Below are 20,803 nucleotides of genomic sequence, written 5' to 3'. Positions count from 1 at the left end.
GTTTCAACTTGGAGGGCTGTACAGAGAGTGCTTTTGACAGTTTGAGAACTTTGCCTACAATTTTAAGTGCATCAAGGCAAACGTACGACAATGAAATAGGTGCCTGTACCAATTTGTGGAAAAGTGCTCTCACAAATTCCATGAATGCCTCTCTGGATACCTTATTGGAGCACGCTCAAAATATGTTGAAAGGCTTAAGAATTATACGCAAGATGAGTTTACACTGTACTCCGGAGCATGAATTTATTAACGCATATAAAATCCAAGACAAAGTTAGTGTAAAGCCAGGCGCAATTGTCACACTGCCATGTGGAGATGTAAAAAGTGTTCTACCCATAAATTATAATTGGAAGTTGCATGGTCGATTTATTGACGGTAAAGTAAACAACACTTTGCAACTGACAACATCATTGAAAGATAGTGGTGTTTACACATGTGTTGTTTCATCTTTGACTGGTTCAATAACCTCTAAAGGAATCCATCTTAATGTTTATCAACCTCCAATATTTGCATCAGAGATAAAAAATGTGGCAATCTATCTTCCGCGAAGCAATACTCTTGATGAATTTTTTATGTGCAATGTTACAAGTTCATTTTATTGGTTTTATCACGGTTATGATTCAGCGAGCTCAGAAGTTCTTCGACCAAATAATAGCTCTATTTTATATGTTGAAAAGCTTTCAGAAACACGCTCTGGCTACAATTATTGCAAAGCTAATAACACGTATGGGCAGTCCATAAGTCGAAAAGCAAGACTAGATGTATTGAAAACTATCTTTGCTAGGCAAATTCTTAGTATGAGCATTGATGTAACAAATGCTACCATTGAGAATTCACCCATCCCTTTAAAGCATATTGAAATGCACCATGTCAACTCATTCATGGAGAAACTCAGAATGTCTGAAAAGCAAAAAATTGATGCAAAATTAGAGCATAGTAATGAAAAATTAAAAGTTTACGATTCAAAGTATCATGAGCATAAAAAATCATTCCTTTTCAAAGCTAATGCAGATGTCATCTGAGTCTCGACAGAACCTGGCTAATTCAGCTGCATCCCTGGTTATTCTGATGTTGAAAAATCAATCAGAAGTAACTCTGGATAACAACACTTTCAAGCTTGATAATAATAGTCTCACATACAACTTGAAGCTTAACATTTGCCTGCCTGGTTATGAATTGCATAAAAATGGCTTCCTTTGTGGTAAGACTGGCTGTTGTTTTTTCTTTTTATCGAAACTATTACACTCAAATTTGTTTATTTTTTTAGTTTTTAGTTTTTAAATTAGTTTATGTTAAGTGTAGAACTACAGCTATTGACGAAATATATTGCAGTAAGCCAGCTAATCTCGAAATTCTCTGCCACAAGTAATTACATAATTCTATTCTATTTTTTCTGAACTTGCAAAGGTTTACTTGTGACTTAAAACCAATCTTTATTTTTTTAAGTGGGAATAGGCAAAGAAAATCTCTAAAGTTGCAGTCATATGAAAACCAATCTTTAGGAAATAGGATCTTAGGTTGATAAGTTAAATCTCTCTTAAAAATTTACTAATTGTTCGTTTTACTGAATTCAGAGACGTTCGTGTATCATTTACATTTAACAAGTATCTACAATATAAATTCTACTAAATGATAATTTCATTCGATCTAGTTCAATGTCGAGCTGGTTGGTACAGTGATTCTGCTAGCCAATGCAAGAAATGCATGCAAGGGTACTATCAACCCTCACAAGGTTCGAAACATTGTTTACCAGGCGAAGACAGTGGGAAAACTTCAAGTGGAGTTATCACAAGCTATAAGATGGCTGTTATGTATTTTCTGTAACGACAATTGTATCTTGGTGTCTAAGGGTTGATACGAAGATGTACTTCGCAAAAATAGCAGAGGTTATTGACATTTTTGATGAGAATTTCTGCTGGCAATACCTCACTCGTATTTTAATTTTTTGTGTACAGTTGAAAAACTATGTAGATGTCAGGAAAATTTAATAGAAAATTTGAAGAAATCTTTCTAGAAAGAAAAAGGTTTGATACCTTTTGGTGTTGTATTATAGCCCTTAGTTTTTCATAAAAGATAAAATAAGTTTTAAGTTTGACGGCATTAGTTACGGAGGTGTCTGCTTTTTGACTATGATTTTTTAAGCTTCCTGTGTAAATTGTTGCACTATATCAAGTAGGTTTGGCTGGGTAGAAAGAAACACCTCTTTTACAGGCTAGCTAGCTTTAACAGGATAGCTAGCTAGTGTATTTTGAGCCCGGCCTAAATTTTTTTAATTTTTTTATTTTTTATGATTACGCTATACCTACTCTTTGTTAATCATGATTTTATTGTGATTATATTAATTTTTAGTAGTTTAGTAATTTTGGACTTATTTTGACTTAATAAGTTTTCATATTTATTTTGTTCAGCTACAAAATGTATTAACCCTATGTTTTATTTTAAGGAGCTTCAATCTTGATTTGCTTATACATACTTTATGCGTAAAAAGGTATCTTACAAGGTTAAATAGTATTTTATCACACAAAGACATGGTTTCCAGTAGGTGACACCTTTTTTTATAACAAGGGTAAACATGATGAAGTTAGTATTGAAATATGTGTATTATTTTGTGTACGCTAGGAAGCTAACAATTCACTTAAATAACGCAATCCTGATTAGGCGCGTTAATTAAGTAGTTGTTAGTTTCTTCTGGGTGTTTATTTACATTGTTATTATTAAGTTAACGGTAATAAAATCTGCACTAATCGATTGTGTTTTCGTTGCTTATTTCACCACACCCCCTTCACATTACTAGGCATGAAGCGCTTTAATTTAATAATAGCCATGTTCAAAATGATAGTGCATTCCTGCAATCTTCTCGCATTTTTTGAAAACCAGAGGGTTATTACATCAAAAACGGCCTCGATTACACCAATTAATATGTAATGACAGGATTTAGGATGTTTTTTTTATTTAAACTGACAACGAATTTTGCAATTTCCACGAAATCAAACTTGGGATAAAGTTTTTTTGAAAAAGGTAGGGCGTAATGCTGTAAGTACTCCACACAGGGATGTTCGACTAGGTTTACATGTACTAAGAGCTTACCCCGGTGTTACGATTAGCTGTACGAGGAAATGACGGACTGTTTCCTGTGTTTTTTATTAATTCAAACGTTGCGATAAAGTTTTTTGAAAAGGTACTGTGCCTAGAGGCCGCACTTATATAAGCACCTCACACGAATGTGCGACATGGTTTCCCGCTCGTCCTGGTGTCACTGACGATTGATTTTTGAACTTTCATAGGAACTTATTCTGCACAATAACAAAAAGCCGGCTGACTGTCTTTGCTACTATGGGATTAGTTGCAGGTTTGTAATTAATCGTCTAATTTAATATACCTTTTATTTAAAATATAAATATGTACAGCTCAGTTACAAATTATCAACATCATGCACCAATATGACCAAACGTTGTACAATGTGCGGTAGATGTGCGTGCATCAAAGATATTCCCGTTCAGTATAATGTGTATATGCTTGCATTAGCATACCAATTGCAATTAAGTAACTGCATATCTAAAGTATGAATGATGTATTACAAACTTCTAATTATACGTTTTTTTTTTTGTTTTTTTTTTGCTTTAAATTTTTAATTAAATTCTGAGCCTTCCCTTTAAAAGGAGCGCGTATTTCAGGCTTTATGAGTGAATTGAGAATAGCATGAGTTTGAGGGTAATTTGTGAGTTACAATACCTTACAATAGCTATCCTTTGGTATTTCAATATATCTCGGGATTATTTGTTACAAACTACCCTTAAACTTAAGCCATTATGATTTATTAAAGCTCATACCCGTCCATAAACAAAAATCATACCACAGCTCCCCTTAGATGTGTGCACCTTTTCTCGTTGCAGTTTTGATCAGGCAGGTGGGTGGCAACATATGATGACGAAATAAACATCAGAACAGACCATGTTATGCAGTTTAGTATCATCTGTTAAGACACAAAGAAAAAACAATAAAGAAAATTTGAGTTTGGGAGCTCAATTTTTGTCACTTTTATTGATATTCTTTACTTTCAAACTTTATCATGACGATCTCTTTTAACAAGCAAAGATTAGTAAACATGTGCTTTGTATGTCACAAAAAGAAAAAGTGGTTTGAAAGAAAAATACTGCAAAGATGCTGATTGAGGAACAAAGGAAATAAATGCTGCAAAGAAAAAAGGTTTATGATGTACAGTTTATAGCAAGTTTGCCAGTCGGATTTAATTTATGCCAAAGTGTCAGCAATCTGCTTTGACTCAAATTGTCTCTTATTTGTCTAAAATTGAATTACAAGAGTGAAATAGGAGTATTTTTATTTTCATTTTTATTTACCTGGCTAGTAAAACATACACATAGATATATAACAATATCTAACAATGTTTTTTTCTTAAATTACAAAAAAACAGAGTCACAATGAACAGTGCACCCAATTTACTAATTAGGAGTTTGCTTAAAGAATAGCCAGGTAACGCCACTTGAAACAATGCTTATACTTTTTTAATTAATCTTGTCTCACTATATAAGTCCTTACAAGTCGTCAGTGCAAAGAAGACTTGCCTGAAAAATTTTTTCTAAGGCCACACATAACGGTAGAAAATATAAGTTCAAAGCCACAACTTACTCCATATGCGTGAAAATCGATAATGGCTACTTTTTCTCTCGCTCTACTTACCGACACTGAAAATAATTTTGTAAAACCATGACAGCAAAAATACATCTTTAGAAGATAGATTAAAAGATACAGGCAGAATGGACCACAAAGAGATACAATGTACCACGTGATAGCTGTATTCAGTTCTGGTGTCAACCAAGTTGAAACAGATGTTCTCCAAATTTGAACGAGTAGCAGGTCCATAAATAATAAGATCTAAATTTAACACAACATAGTTTAAACATCTCTTGTTATTTTTACCAGATGCTAATTCAGCATCATTATATTTTAGAATTAAGAGAATTAAATTGAAATTGAGAAAAGAAGTGACTGAGATATAAAAACTTGCTTTTCGTCTCGTAACATGAAAAAGGGTATATATGTCAACTGATGGAATGTCTAAAATGGTCATATGGTGATGGCATTCTATCACCATATAAGCTTTTAGACATTTACATCTCCAAGTAAAACAAACATAATCACACAAATTAGGGAAGAAAAAAACATTTCCAATTACCGTGAAAATATTCAAGGTGGTTCCAAGTTAGCGTTCAATTTAAAAAAATTAATCTAATTCCTAGCTCTTTAGATATGTCTCAAAACTACCCCTTAAATTTCTATGAAGTCCGTTCAGTCAGTTTGTAATTTCTGCAATAGGTTAAAGAACTTTTATTAATCTGCCAGAAAGGTGAGAATTCAGATTAAGATGGCATTAAATCGAATAAAAACAGCCGCGAATTAATAGAGAAGGAATGGATCTTTTAAGGCAATACCATAGCTGGGCCTAGTTTCATTCAGTTCTATTTGAAGGTGCAACGATCCCCAGTCATAATATGTTAGAAATACTACGGACATAAGGTTCAATATGTTAGTATTTTAACTTCTTAAGTTATATACGTCTCAATCAATACTAAAACACAGAAACATGAAATTATTTAATTACATTTAACCAAAAAGAAATCTTAAAACTTGATTATAAGAGTAATGGTGAATACAAACTTACAAAGTTTAACAACATGATTAAACTCGAAGTGGTGTGAATTGAACCAAGCTTGTACTTCTTTTCCTCGACAACACCTTTAGTTTCACTCATCATAGCAGCTAAGATTGGAGGGATAAATTTATACTTTAAATGACATAAAGCTGCAACACTCTTTTGCAGATCGCTATATATTGAGTCAACCTTCTGTTATTTTGTTAATAGCGGAACCTATCTCAACAAGAAAGCTTGGAAGCTTTAACAATCATACTGTTTCTAAAACTTACACACTTACACAACACGCTAGTACAGTTAAGTCAATATAACGTCTCCAGCCTCTAAGGCGAGGAAAGCAAAAAAAAGGTATCTAGTGAATATTCAACTTATAGTCCGCCGTCTTTGAGCTTGCGGAAATAGAATCGTGGACACGAGTCAAAAGTACAAAACATTCGTGATAGACTGCATGTATGCATGTTGGATTATATTGCTTTCTAGAATGATTCTTATTAAATCTGGTTCAAAGATTAAAATTTTATACAAAGAATTCGAAAAAGGTCAGGCGGTTTATTAACCATATATAAGCAAATAGGTACCAATAAAGTCAAGTCTTTAGAGTTCAAAAAAAAATTGCATGGAAGTTTCAGTATGCAGTTAAATTCCATTAATTCTGAAGCCTGTTAATACAAACAGTTGAAGCAATTGTAGCATTTCTCGGCTATATTTTTATCCGTTAATCTGAACACAAGACAAGATGAGAAGAAATGAGTAAAAAAACTCGATTTTGACAAAATTAGAACACCACAGTCTCATTCTTGTGTGAAAGAGTTTTAGTCAATATAAATTATCTTTTTATCCTTTGTAAGATTAAAAATGCACCTATAAAAAGATATAATTTGTAATAAAACTAAAAAATATAAATTAAAGCAACTTTAAAAGTTAATATTACCTTCATGCAAACATACATTTACTCAGCTAACAACAATCCACTAGCTTCAAATCTATGTTTATGAAATTCTTTTGTTTGTTATGAATTAAATCTAATCTAAGTTATTAAATTGCAATCAAGTTGATAATTAAAGTTATGATTGCAAAACAGTAACACTCCTTATGTTAACGTTTTTTTAACAAAACGTATCAAAAGATTATTTCTCCAGTTTTTACGATATCTTACTTTAACGTGTGCTTTAGCGATTTTCCACATGTTAAGGAATGTAAAAAGAACTTGTGAACGACATTGCGATCATACCAACGCGAAAAACCACCAGTTCTTTTCATATTGATTCATATAATACAATAGTATGTACTTTAAAAATTGAACCTTATAACATCTAGAAAGAGACGCATTTATGAATTAATTTTTACAAATCTTTAGTTTTTAAATGACATGTTCTATTTTTTGAGAAAATTAGGAAGAAATACTACACCATGTCTTCTCACATTTAAACACCATATATACAACAACCAAATTCACATATGAATATTCCATTAGATGATTAACTTCTTAGATACGAAGACTCTATTACGGGTAAAGTAAAAAAAAGAAGCTGTATATAGAAACTACAAGGGCACTTTTGCACTATACATCGTATCATCCAGACCATACTAAAATACTTTATGGCATGATTACTACAGATGACGCAATTCTAAGGCGCGAATTCACAGAAAAGTCTTCAATAGGACACTGCAGCAATGCAACTCAGTTAATTCAAACTGAAAAATGTGTCGTCTAGGTTATCAGATCTTGATAAGCTAAAGAGAAAACAAAATTAGTGCGAACTGTGTTTTAACCCATTGTCACAACTGTACCTCGTATAATTGAGGCTTTGCTTATATTATATCTCATAAATTAGCTGTTTCCATGACACTATCTGATCTGGCATATTCACAATAAGCCTATAGCAGTAAAAGAAGGCTTTTAAACGGCCCTATCTCAATAAAAAGACAAACATGCTTTCTTCCAAGTCATTTCACACAAAAAGGACTAAGCACGGCACAACTAATATGAGACAAAATTTATTTATCAAAATAAATACATAAAAAAATATAATTTGTTAGTATAACATAAAACTTAAATTATAAAATTATTCTTATCATATTCTTATAGCGACGATCCTTCAGCACGCAAAGAACACAAGCAACAAAACAAATCAGTGATTTACATAAACAATTTCTTTTCACATCTTCCTAACAATAAATTAGAACAGAAAAAATAGTATTGGAGTAACTTGTTATATTGGTAGGAATTGTTGTGGTATTGGTAGTGGTACATCGCATGACATATTTTATAAAACATATTTCATATTCATCACAGATCTTTGCACTTGACATCGACCGACTTGTGACCAGCAACTGGATTAAAAACTTTCTCGGTATCCACGGCTAAATGTGGATTGCATGTTTTGTGCGTATTTTCCAAGAAAGAAAACCGTGAAGCTGGTCACTTTACAGTTCTCGATGTGCGTCTGTTCTTGTTCACGCCAACATTTTCTTGATTATTTGCGCCGGTGAGGTACATAAAACGAAAATTGCATCAATTAATATTAATTATAGTTAAAGCACATTTCGAATATGTTAACTGTATGAGAATACTCTTCAACGTGAAAGCATGGTCAGCTATCACAAGGAGTTCACCAAACTTAATTGCAAAGTTTTATTACTTAGCCATACGATTTATTAAATTCGTTTCATAGCAACACGTGATAACTTTATTAAGTCTTAGCCATCGCGCTCTAATATATTTAATTTTGATGTACCAAATTCATTGATGTCAGGTTAAACGCAAGTATTTGCAAACACATGCTCAATTCATCGTACATTCAAGAAAAGTAACATGTAGGGATTATCGTCACTCTAGCACTTTGCAGGAATGTTTTTCTTTGCTATTCTTTGTTGCAATCTTTGTTGTTGTTGTTCTCATGGCGTTCGTGAAAATGTAACAGTCGAATCGAGTTTCTTAAAAGCTATTCACAGTTTCTCCTTTGATTTCCAAACTTTCAACAATTTCGTGATTTCAATGTCTGCGTTGAATACACCATTATTTAATTGTAAAAGCTTGCGCACATCATGACGGTTTGAATCTCAATACAGTGTTACAAAGATAAGAAACGGAACTCAAATCTAACTTATTGACAAAATATTATAAGCTTCAAAATTTTTTGTTGTTGTTGCCAAACCTCGGGCTTAAACTTACATCTAATAAAACTTGTACTTGTAATGCCGATGGTGTGTTATATTGTCGTTTTCCACTAGAAAATTTATCAATTACGGATTGCAACAAACCGGGAAAAAATTTTTGCAAACTTTACTGTTATTTCTTTTCATCGTTTTTAATCTTATTTGATTAAAACAATGGCAATGTATCGGAGCCTTTAGTCCGTAAATAATTGCAAAATCTATTTTTAACACAATTTTAAGTACTATTTTTATTAGTAATATTTTTAGCCATCACATCTGATGAATCTAATAACCACGTTCTCCCCTCAAAAATTTTTATTACATTTTGTAACATTGTATAATGTCTTTTCTACTTTCCCTTATAAATTCGTCATAATTGCTAAGGCCTCAACGTTTTTCAAGATTTGCAACTGTTTTGTTTCTTTTTCATTAAAATATAAAAATTATTTAGCATTTATTTCTTAACTGTTCGTTCGTTCATTACAACAATAAATCAATAGATATTTGTATGAGACAACAGGCCTTAAAAAAACCAATCCGGTGTTTAAACGTCACCTTACTTATTGTGTCGTTTTTTTTATGAATTTATTTTAAAAAGCAGAAACAAGCGTCTAAGCTCGACTTAACTTCTCATTTTTAATGATCTTTGTTTCTTTTGTCTGTACATTGCAAAAAAGATGATTATCTGAGCCCGATAAAGTCAAGATTAGGGTGATTCATTTCTTTATTACTAATAGTCGTCAGTTGTAGTAAAATCTATGACTATACTCGCAGTTTCCAATTTGACTTAGGCAAAGAGACACACAGACAGACATAAGTACGGCGAGCATTATAATTTAGACTAGTCAGTAACCCCTGAAAAATTCGACGGGGTCAGACGTCAATTATATATCGTATATTTTGTGTTTCTGCAACATAACGTACGTAACGTAAACAGACAGACGGAATACGCTTATCATTATAGAGATTTCTTCTAAAATTGTGCATGTACTCTGTAGTACGGATTAATTGTATGCAGATTGTTCAGCCATGATTGGAACTACCAATACTAGATAAGGTAAGGTATCTTTCTAGAACTCAGTTCAACTATGACAGAACCTACTTGTACTCTCACAATGCAACACTATGGTAGAGTATTCTGATTTTGCACCAATTCATCCTAATTCTTGATAACGTTAACATTTCCGCAGTTATTTTATAAAGAAAATTGAAAAACTCTTTTGAAAATAAGTAGATGTGCATTAGTAAAATCATGCTAAAGAAAATCCACTTTTGAAGAAGTTAAGAAAGATATAAGCATATCTACGATTTATACGACAGAATATTCTCGAATACATGTTCTCGAACAGGTTTGACGTAACCAACTTTTTTATCGATGCGTTATACTTATCTTTATATACAATTATATTTAAGAAAAAAAGAAAATTTATAGCTGTAACGAACAAACAAGTTTGGATAACTTTATTTGAAATTTTTAGGTTAACTACGTAGTAAAATATTAATAAAATGTTATCATTAGCTAGATTTTTTGTAAATTACTTGTGTTCATTCATACTTTATGTATCCCTTTATGGTTGTGATGTTTATTACTAAGTTGTAGAATGTATAAGTTAGAACTAAACGCTAATTGTTTAACAAAACTAATTGGACAATGTAAAAAGCTGACGTTTCTCTTTTTAGCAACGGTTTATTTGCTTTCCAACAAATCCAAATCAGCATGGCAATACATCATTTTATCGGTCTCTTTGATCAGGTATTAGCCACTTTTAAAAAGGCAATTACAACGTATTAAGAAGATTCTTTGATAAAGTAGAAAAACATTTATTGATTTGGTAAATAATAAATGGTATTAATGAATAACTTTAGCCTCTTGCTTTTTTGAATGCTGACTTAAAGATTTTATATTATGCCAGGCAACATATTAAAAACACGCAAACAATGGTTGAATATAAATCTCGTTTGACACACATGAATAAGAATGGATAATACATCTTTGTAGGATTATAAAGGTAAATGTTGCATGCTGGGAAAGCAGGTTAGCAAAGCGTGACACAATGCTGGCGTATATTACTATGAAAGAATGAAGGATTTTCAAGGGCGTCACTTAATTTAAAGTTGGATTGTGTAGACGATCGTCTTTAAATAAAATTATAGAAGGAAAAATTGTTGTGTTGTGCTTTTTTCTTTCACTCAGTCAAACTAGTAAGTGACGAGTTTTTTTATAAACAGTTTCTTTTATTATTTAGTTGTAGAGAAAAAAAGATGGCATTTCTCAGGGGAGGATACAGGATTTTTTTGACGTTATGCAAATTAGTGATTATACCGAAACATACGTAATAATAGCAAAATATATGTAATAATGCAGCTGGAGTCTTGGGAAAGGAAACTTTCGCTAATTCGTTTATTGTTGCACTCAACTTTTGAACACAATCCGTTTTCATGAAAAAACCTTTCGATTTACTTATGCGCAAACTGATAAAAAAAAAGATTCTTCTTTTCTTTAAGTCTATTTTTTGTTTTTTACGGATAAAAGAGATTTTATAGTTTAATCTATCCTTATAATTGGATACCGAGTACAGAAATCTATGCGATACGCTTTATAGATCCTTTTATCTCCACTAAGTAGATTGAAGGAGACGGAGTGCGTTGAGAGCTTGTACCTGCAATCTTTTAATTGTAAGAAACGCACGCTATCATTGCACTACCTACGGTTTGCAAAAAAACTGCTCAATCTCAATGCTTCGGTAAAGTAACATTAATATCACTAGGCATTAAAATACTGTCATTTGGAGACCATGCAATGGAGTGTCGTTATCGCAATAGCCACTTTAATTATTATTATTATTTATTGTAAGTACATGCATTTTTGCCCATCTTTTAGCAAAGAGGAAGAGTGTTCGTTACTCAGACAGATAAATTTTGACGTAATAAGTGCACTGTTGTATCCCTTTGATTAGCTTTTTATTTTATTTAAAAATGTTCTTTAATTTACTGATCCAAACAACTCTAGTGATATAATATCACAAGAAATATAATTTTACACCATACTAGGCGTGAACTGCCTTTATAAAAGTAAATCATAATTTTTCGTTTGTATTAAATTGAAGTTAAAAGTAATAGCTAAAGATTCTCATCAATTATTATTTCAGTGTTGCAAACACTGTTTTTAATGTGGGTACCATCAAAACTTTGCAAACTTTTTCAAGTTAAAAAGTTTAAGAACCATGCCACAATAGGTTTTAAAACAATAAACAAATCTGTGGTGGAATTTACTACTCCACAACCCAAGGATACGAATAAGGAGTAACATATATTTGTGAATTTTTACAGGTAATGCTTTGGAATGTTATGTGAAAGCACCAAATAAAACTCTCTCACAATGTCCGCAAGGAGCTGATAAATGTATTGCATCAAAAGTTATTGCCACTATAAACACCACGGACAATATAATGGATGGTTTCCAGTGCGGCAATAGCACAATATGCGACTCATTGTGTAAAAATATAGAAGAATATATGGAAAAAGACAAAGACGTGAAGTTTAAGAGTTGCACAGTAAGATTATAATTTATTACATTATATACCTGAATTAAGAACTTCTCATACTTCCTATTCACTGGTTTAGTGATACAACTCTAACTACAACTACAACTCGTTGTTTTAATTATATCAAGGTAATTGAAATTCCTACACCATATTCGTACCATGATCAAAGTGTTACGTTAAGTGACTTCTATTTGTTGCGTGTTATCTCTGTTTCATTTTTAACTTTTTGTTACTTTTAGAGGAAGTGCTGCAGTACTGACAAGTGCAACGAATCTGCAGATAATTACGCAAATTTTTTTGTTGCTAATGTAAAGATCGTTAGCTTTGTTCTTTTCCTTTCGTTAAATTGGTCGAAGTACTGTTAAAACAGTTGTTGTTAGTTTAGCTAAGTATTTAAAAAACGGTTGCAAAAATTTTAATGTAAATTTAACCGCTGCTTTTTTTATACTGTTTAAAAATTTTACCTTTGTCCCCTAGGTGTATTTTCTAATTTTCACTGGGTGTACTCTTCGCCAAAAGAACTCTTTTAATTGAAAAGAATGCGTGTTTTGCTGTCTAGAAAGTCCAGTGATCTTTATCATCGTGGCAGTTACTTTGAAATTGTCAATTTATCTTCTTTCTTTCCAGACAGTTTTGTTACTTCAAATCATAAGTTCTTATGATTTTCTTATTAATATTAAATTGAAAGTCTGAAATTAAAATGACAGTATAAACAAATGTACCGACTTTAGGGCACTGATTGTGATACAGATAGTATGCAAATTTTAGATAAGTGCCATTGAAAGTTTTGGTAGAGAACACGAATTTATCAGGTACAATTTTCAGAATAGAGAACCGTTTTTGTTTATTTATGACACTGGGATAAAATTATTTAAAAGCACATGTTAAATATTAAGTGAGGAATCCCTCAGTAGCAATCGAGTAAAACTACTTTATACGTACTGAAAATTTTTAAGACAATTGTTAATCCCAGTGATTTTATGAGATCTTTTTACCTGAATCATTTTGTAATGCAATAACGTATGACATGAGCCCAATTAGTGTGTCACATTATATAATTAAAATTGTAAAAAAACATGACACAGCCATACAAAGCCTCACTGTCTATCTTTTTTATAATACAAAGTTTTTGTCTGTCTGTCTGTGTTTTTCGCAAAGTTTATTATATTTACACAGTTTTCTTTAACAATAAAACATTATGTAATTTACCGAACTTTGATGAACAATAATAACGTCAAAGTTATGGGGACCACATAAAGTTATTTTTTAATCAGGTATGAATAAGGAATATTTCTTTACATTTTTTACCGGTGTGCTCAAATTGCCCATACTTGATTCACGAGCGACATGAAGAGAATTTAATGTTTTCTAATATAATGAAATCTATAAAAAACAGCTAATGAACTCTTCCAAACGGCGCCTACCGCATTAATATTTGCCATAACTTGTTATTATAGAAATCACAAAAATTGAAGGTTTAAAGTTAGTTTAGGCAAAAGTAACCAAAAAGGATACTTGTGATATTTAATCAGTCCGAACAATTTTAAAACTGTGGGAGTTGCATCATATAAGTAAATGGTCATTTTTATAAAAACAAAACAATAAAACTAAATACATTAGTGGTTCAGCAAATTAGCTGTCTGCAATCAAGAAAGCCGTTTCTATGTAAGAAACACGCACTAAGAACTTGTTCACTTGTCACTGTTCATAGCAGACGTAGGACTAAGGATCTTACTAAGGAACTTAGGCTATTTGATAAAATCTAAAATCTAAATTTGTACTGTATACTAACACAATATAAAGTGCTTTGTCTATCTATACCAAGAAATATTACCAAAGGTTTAAACAGACCTTGCGAGGTCAATACCCTGACAGAGGGTAATACTTAACAAATACCTATTTTTGTTTGGATTTGTAGAAAGCAAGATTACTATCTAAAGGTTTAACTGTGACAAAAATGTAGAAAAAAGGTTTTGTTAAAATTAGAAAACGCTCGATTTGAATTTCAGTGTTTCAATTTTCCGAAACAAGACATTCGAATAACCTTGAACAGCATGTTTTGAACTTTTTTCAGTATCCTGATGGTTGTTTATATAAAATACGAAGTAGATTTAAAATTATCAACATTTCTTGCTGTTTTTCTAGCAGAGTGATTTGAAATATTGGATTTAATTGGTAGTTTTATAGATACCAGCTTTTAGGTTGAAAATTTGCATGTCGTAGATCTGTCTAGCATTTGTGCATTATTAACATTCTTGGTGTATGCTGTAGCAGAGCTTGTTTTTGATGCGCAAACACACATAATTTTATTTATGCTAAGGATGCACGAATTCACACTTGTAAAAAAGATGGATTTCATTTGCACAATCGATGTCTTGACCATTTATTGGAAATGCATTTTGTGGCCGATGCTTTCTTCAAAATAATTGATGATGAACGAAAACGATATACTAATGTTGCAACTTTTTTCTTTACTAAAAATGACTTTCAAAAAAACCGTGCCATGTCCTATCACTTTTCGATTCCTAAAAATTTTCGCAAATTGCCTAAGTAAATCCATACCAAATTGTCTCCTCGTGCATAAAAATAGTTTAAGTTTAAATCCACCTAAAGGGCCATTTGCTAAACAGTATATTGGGTATTTGTACAGAAGTTGATGAAAAAGTCTGATTACATAACTTCAGAAGGGTTGAGACTTATAGAATCTGAAGAGAGACGGGGCACTTGCATATTCGAGCCTGCGAAACGAAACTGTTGTCCCAAAAATTGGAAAGAGAAACGAAGGAGCAAGTTGCAATGATAATAGTTGTCTTAAGACAGGTGGTTAAAGTTATGGAGAGAGAAAAAGTCGATATCAGGGGTCGCACCCTCTAAGGATTCTGCATTATTACAGGATCTTCCTTGTTGCAAGGATTTGGAAATACAGTGACCATATAGATTAACATAAAGGTAAAACATCCAAATCTTCGTAATACGTAAATAAATTTTCAACCTGGTAGTAGTTTTTGGCTAGCAAGTTTCATCTAAATTTTTGAAGTTTTTTCCAACTGATGACTTCTTTCAAGGTTTTTCTTGTTAAGCGCTCTGCTCTTGTTTTCAATACTGGACCACGTTGTCATTATATTCAATAATAAAATAATTCCCTTTTTCTGAGAGTCATAAATTTACTTTTTTACATTTCGAAATCCTACTCCTTTTTCCTACAAAGATAAAATAAGAAAAAATATAGACATTCATTGTTATTAGAAACTGGGAAGTTGTGTTATTGCATATTTAGGGGTAATCGCATTGTATAGAGTAAAATTAACGATAAATTGTACGAGTAATATATTTGACTAAGTCCGTCAGGACGACGACAAAGCTATACAAAACATAAACTAAAAATTAATCCATTGCTGATTGTACACGGAGTCATTATTTGATGGGCCTGAGAATAATCTTCATGGCCAAGTAATATTAAAAATCTGACTGGACTTTCCATACTTTGGTAATTTACAAAACTCTGTTAACCAATCTCCTTCTTATTGTTTGAAATTTGCGTCGCTATATTCTAATATGTAATCCAAATCGAATCCCTTTTTGGTTGAAGACCAACAAATAGCTACTATGTAGTTACAAATACACTGAATGCCAGCAGTTCCGCCAAATTTAGGATCGCCCTGGCTAAGTGAACCAATAACAAATTTAATATGATATAATGTAGTTCCCGGGTTAATATCTACATCTCGGCAAAGTAACATTAAATTTAAAACACAGACTAAAACATTACATAACAATCTACAATCAACATACAAAGCATGGTTCTTATACAGCGACAACAAAAAGAAGGGAAAAACTCAAATATACCTTAAATAATTTCTGTTGTGGCTGTTATGCTTATCATTGTTTTTGGATATACAATAAAAAATACGAATACATGTTCTATAAGCCTTTACAGATTTATTTTTGGAGATAAGATAGATATCCATTATGTGTACCAAATAAACCAATTATAATAACTAAAAAAATCAAAAGTCACAAGAATGTCGAGCAATGGTGGAACGGTTAGTATATAATGGCCCTTTAAATATAAATCAGCACAAGCCAATTGAAGAGCTAGCAATTTTATGAACTCTAACTGAATATTAAACACGATTGGATATAATACACGATTCGCATTTTTTCGCACTATGGCGCCCTCTAAAGATTTAATAGAGAGTGCACCTTTTTTAACTATTCGCCGAGCAACAAGAAAATGATCGCATATGGAATTAAACAAATATTGTAACGAATGTGCGAATCATACTTTTTCTGATAATTTCAATTAGCAGTTGCTAAGAATTTTCAGATATGCTTATTTGGTTATTATTCTCTCGACAAATGCAATTTTAACGATACTGTCTTCAATATACTTTTCTTCGGTACAACATCACCACAAAAATGTCCAGTATATTGTTTGCTGATATGTGACAAATTTCCATCTTGACATTTGAGTAATCTTTATGTGACGTAAGTGCCTTAGTAAGCGTCGAACGCTAATATACTTGTAATTGTAATTGTTAACTTCAGTGTCAGTACAAAAATAGTAAATCTCCGTCTTTAAATTTTTATTCAATTATTTCATTTTCAGTAGCCAAAAAACATCAAGTTTGATTCTGCCCTTCTTCATATGTATATAGCACTGCTTAAATGTTTATGGTAGCTTACCAACAAACAACCTATATCGCAGAGGATTGTCTTTTTTAAAGTTACTTGATAAGGATATCATAGTACGCGACAGTACAACAAGATTAAGTCCAAAATTGCTGAGTAAAATAACAGCAAAATATAAGACTTTTTTCTTTGACGCTTAACCAAATAACTGAATAACGCGCGCTATTTGAAGCGCCTTTTTGGCCGCGTATGTTTCTCAGGGGTCACGTGTAGTGATTGAGTGAAGGCTGGCTCTTCTCCCAGGCAATTGATGCGGTATTTTTTGGACAAAAAAGGCTAAAACAGGGGGAAACTGGTTAAGATAACTGAAAGACAAAACTTCGATTTGAAAATTGGTTTCAGTTAAGCAGTAGATAATATTAATGTCTGCATCCACAGAAGAAATCGTAAAGCATGTGTGCTTCGACCTAGAGAATTTTTGCTTTGCGTGGATTCCGAACTTAAACGGCAAAAGACTTGTTTAAAGAATATTTTATGGACATTCTTGACTTAGATCGACAAAAGGTGTACGGTAGCACTATTTCGACCGAAAAAGCACCAAATACCTAAGTCGTTTTTTTCGGAAAGTGCATCGTTAAGACACCTTTCTGACTGTGTGTGGAACACCACATTTCATATTCACAACTGTAACATATTATCTTAAAGTATCATCCAGTTATTTCAAAGCATTAAACATCGACGGAGGGGCAAGAAAGCTGTCTAAAAGTGCGAAAATGGTTGCTATGAGCGCTGCTTTACACTTATATTTGCGGTTGGTTGGAAAAAGTGCCAGATTGCACAACAAAAACCGAAATTTGTCATAAGCACTCTTTGCCACGGTATTGTAAGGTGAATTTGTTGTCAGAAAATAGGTAAAAGACAATTCTTGAAATTTAGACATTATTTGGTGGTAAACCACCTTAAAGGTACTAGCTAGCTAGCTAGCTAAATATACAAATTGAATTATTTTTCTGAAACAACTCTAAATGTCTTTGGTAGAGCAACTTTTTCGATATATTTGTTTAGCTTTTTACCAGGGTTCCATTTGTCTTTCTTTCAACTTCGTGTATGTGCATCTTTCGTCATGTTCATATCGACCTCGGAATCCAAATCATTTCTTTTATCAAAAATACGTGTGGATACAATTAGGTTAAACAAGCGGATTTGCAATATTTTCCATGCTAAAGCTGCATAATTGCTAGTTAATGCTTATTCAACTTGATTCATTCTTTTTAAATCAAAAAAAACATAAATTTCGTTATTAACCAGTAACCCAGACAATACTTTTATTGCACCGCTAAAGACATTACCTCCTTGCTAATTGGTTATTAGGACATGTGTTTACGAAAATAATTGTCTAGCAATTCTTTATTATGTATACTTTTATCATTTCACACCACAGTGTATCCACCGATAGCTCAGTTGGTAGAGCGGAGGACTGTAGTAGAAAAAGTAACAGATATCCTTAGGTCGCTGGTTCAAATCCGGCTCGGTGGAGACCAAACTTTTAATCTGTTAGCAAAACATTATTTTTAGGCACCTATTATATCTCTTAAGTCACTTTTTTAACTCAATCTTTATTTTTTTAAGTCTAATAAATAAAAATTAAAATAATGCCACTACAGATTGGTACATATTGGCATAGCAATTTGATTAAATGTACAAGGCAATATGCTAACAGAATACGCATAGTCGATATTTTCATTTTCATACATGATTCTATGTTTTAAATGAAAACTAAAAATAAGGAGATGAAATAAAATAATAAAAAGAGATTGTACCAAACAAAAATTAAATAGGAATATGGGTACACAACGAACAAATTTTTGAAGTTTCGATATCAGACGTGATTTTGGTCTGACCAACTTAAACATTTGTTATTGCCGACATTTTCTAGAAAGTCCTTTTGCCAACTTATAAAGCCTGCACTTGCTGTTAATCCGTAAAATCGCATTAATCTGTGATAAACTTCCCGAAAAAAATCCATGTTCCATATATTTCGAAGAATAGTAGCAGAAATGCGAAAGAAACCACACCTGGTCTACTGAAGTGTAATGACGTAAAATGTAAATCATGTAAACTTTATATAGACGAAGGAGATCGATTAAAATCGTCAAACAACCAAAAATGGATCATCTAAACAAATTTACCATGACAATCTATCAATGAAATTTAGTTCTTAAAATGTATCAATTGCACTACGACCTATATTGGCAAAACAAACAACTTCCGCCTTCGTATGAATAGCTGTAACCAAGGTAACTCTACAGATGAATTTGACAATTACGTACATGCCTCGATACTAATAAAAAAGAACCTTCCTTTAAAATTCGTATAATGATGTCCCTTGATGACGATAAAAACTTCTTCAAGACGAACATTATCTGCATTTAAAAGGATGTGATACAATGAACAAGACAAAGGCCTTTTCTAATTTTGATTATTGTTTTTTAAGGAAAGATCGATCAGTGCAATCAATATAGAAAGTGTTGCGGAGAGGTTGCCAAGGCAAAGGCATTAAGTACCGCAAGGGAAGGGCACGGCAAAGACAGAGAAGGACACAGGAAGAGGAATCAGCAAGGCAGGGGATAAGCAAGACATGGAAGGCACAGGCAAGGGCATAGTAAGCAGGCACCAGAAAATGCATAGGAAGGGTAGGCAAAGGCAAGAGAACGGCAAGGCAGGGCAGGCACCTTAATAGAAACTCTCCCCCTCTTCAACTCAAAGATACTCAGAGCAAGGTCAATTTGGTCAATTTAATCCAGGTCAATTTGGACATCGGTATAACGATTTTGGGGGACATCTAATTTAAGCCCCCAATTTAGAGAAAATTTAAAATGCTTGGGAATTGCTTTATTTCCTATTTTCTGGATATTTAAATACAGAAACGAAACCGAATTGTCGAAATTAATTTGGAGATTAAAAGACGACATTATATATATATATATATATATATATATATATATATATATATATATATATATATATATATATATATATATATATATATATATATATATATATATATATATATATATATATATATATATATATATATATATATATATATATATATATATACCCATTTTTGAAACTTTTGCGAGGCAAAGTTTCCCGAAAAAGTTTCCATGGCGAAATTTTCTCCAAATAAAAGGTTTAATGCCCTTACAAAAAAACTTTGGTGCAACTTCGATTAAATAGAAACACAAGTAACAGCCTGTCGTTAACACAAGGATGACCACTTAGTACAGGTATTATTTCTTTATGCGGAAATTATAGGTATAATATTATGTTTAAATTTAATTAAATTAATGCGATATATATTAAGATTTCCAGTATATACATGTTGACGTTTGTACGAGAGCCGCTCCTCAGACTTTAAAACATGCCTTAATAAAAAATATATATAGATGTTGATGTAGAAATAAATTGATTAATTAAAATGCTAGCCATTTTTGATGTATAGGGATGGAATTGATAGAAATACGAAATACTCTTCATCGTTGTAATTTTTTATAATATTTGACTATAATAATGAGGAAATGGGCTCCGCTACGCTCCGCAATAAAACAAGAAGCGATAGGTGGAAAAGGAATGGCGTAGATCCGAAACAAACAAAATAAATGTCTAGCTAAATTCACTTTTTTTTCTTTGGTTTTACTAAATTGCTACAAGTCTCTTGTTTAACTGATAGGACAAGTACATGGCCAAAAACCAATAGAGTGTTACTGTTAAAAAAGATCCATGCTGGAAAGCT

General features: G+C 32.1%; 1 protein-coding gene, 1 long non-coding RNA gene and 1 other non-coding gene across 4 annotated transcripts; 2 read left to right on the top strand and 1 right to left on the bottom strand.

Annotated features, from left to right (window-relative positions):
• Positions 1 to 3,366: 3,366 nt before the first annotated feature.
• On the bottom strand, positions 3,367 to 6,671 carry LOC130614210 (uncharacterized). Of its 2 annotated transcripts, none has more exons than XM_057435634.1 (5): positions 6,603 to 6,671; positions 5,681 to 5,778; positions 4,699 to 4,893; positions 3,831 to 3,973; positions 3,367 to 3,555 (listed from the first exon to the last, which is right to left on the bottom strand). In XM_057435634.1, the coding sequence occupies exons 2-4, from the start codon at positions 5,771 to 5,773 to the stop codon at positions 3,848 to 3,850; spliced, it is 414 nt and encodes a 137-aa protein (XP_057291617.1). In that variant the 5' UTR covers positions 5,774 to 5,778; positions 6,603 to 6,671; the 3' UTR covers positions 3,367 to 3,555; positions 3,831 to 3,847. The 2 variants fall into 2 exon arrangements, with proteins under 2 accessions (XP_057291617.1, XP_057291616.1); XM_057435633.1 differs by having other exon boundaries at positions 3,854 to 3,973.
• A 4,246-nt stretch (positions 6,672 to 10,917) lies between these two features.
• On the top strand, positions 10,918 to 13,366 carry LOC130614802 (uncharacterized). The gene is made up of 3 exons (XR_008975967.1): positions 10,918 to 11,032; positions 12,161 to 12,384; positions 12,615 to 13,366. It is a non-coding gene; the product is annotated as an uncharacterized LOC130614802 (long non-coding RNA).
• Positions 13,367 to 18,453: 5,087 nt separating this feature from the next.
• Trnay-gua (transfer RNA tyrosine (anticodon GUA)) lies at positions 18,454 to 18,543 on the top strand. Its single transcript is given in 2 exon segments — positions 18,454 to 18,490; positions 18,508 to 18,543. It is a non-coding gene; the product is annotated as a tRNA-Tyr (tRNA).
• The last annotated feature ends 2,260 nt before the right edge of the window (positions 18,544 to 20,803 follow it).

The sequence above is a fragment of the Hydractinia symbiolongicarpus genome, chromosome 11, assembly GCF_029227915.1.
Source record: "Hydractinia symbiolongicarpus strain clone_291-10 chromosome 11, HSymV2.1, whole genome shotgun sequence".
Lineage (NCBI taxonomy): Eukaryota > Metazoa > Cnidaria > Hydrozoa > Anthoathecata > Hydractiniidae > Hydractinia > Hydractinia symbiolongicarpus.
This window is presented reverse-complemented; position numbering and strand designations above follow the sequence as displayed.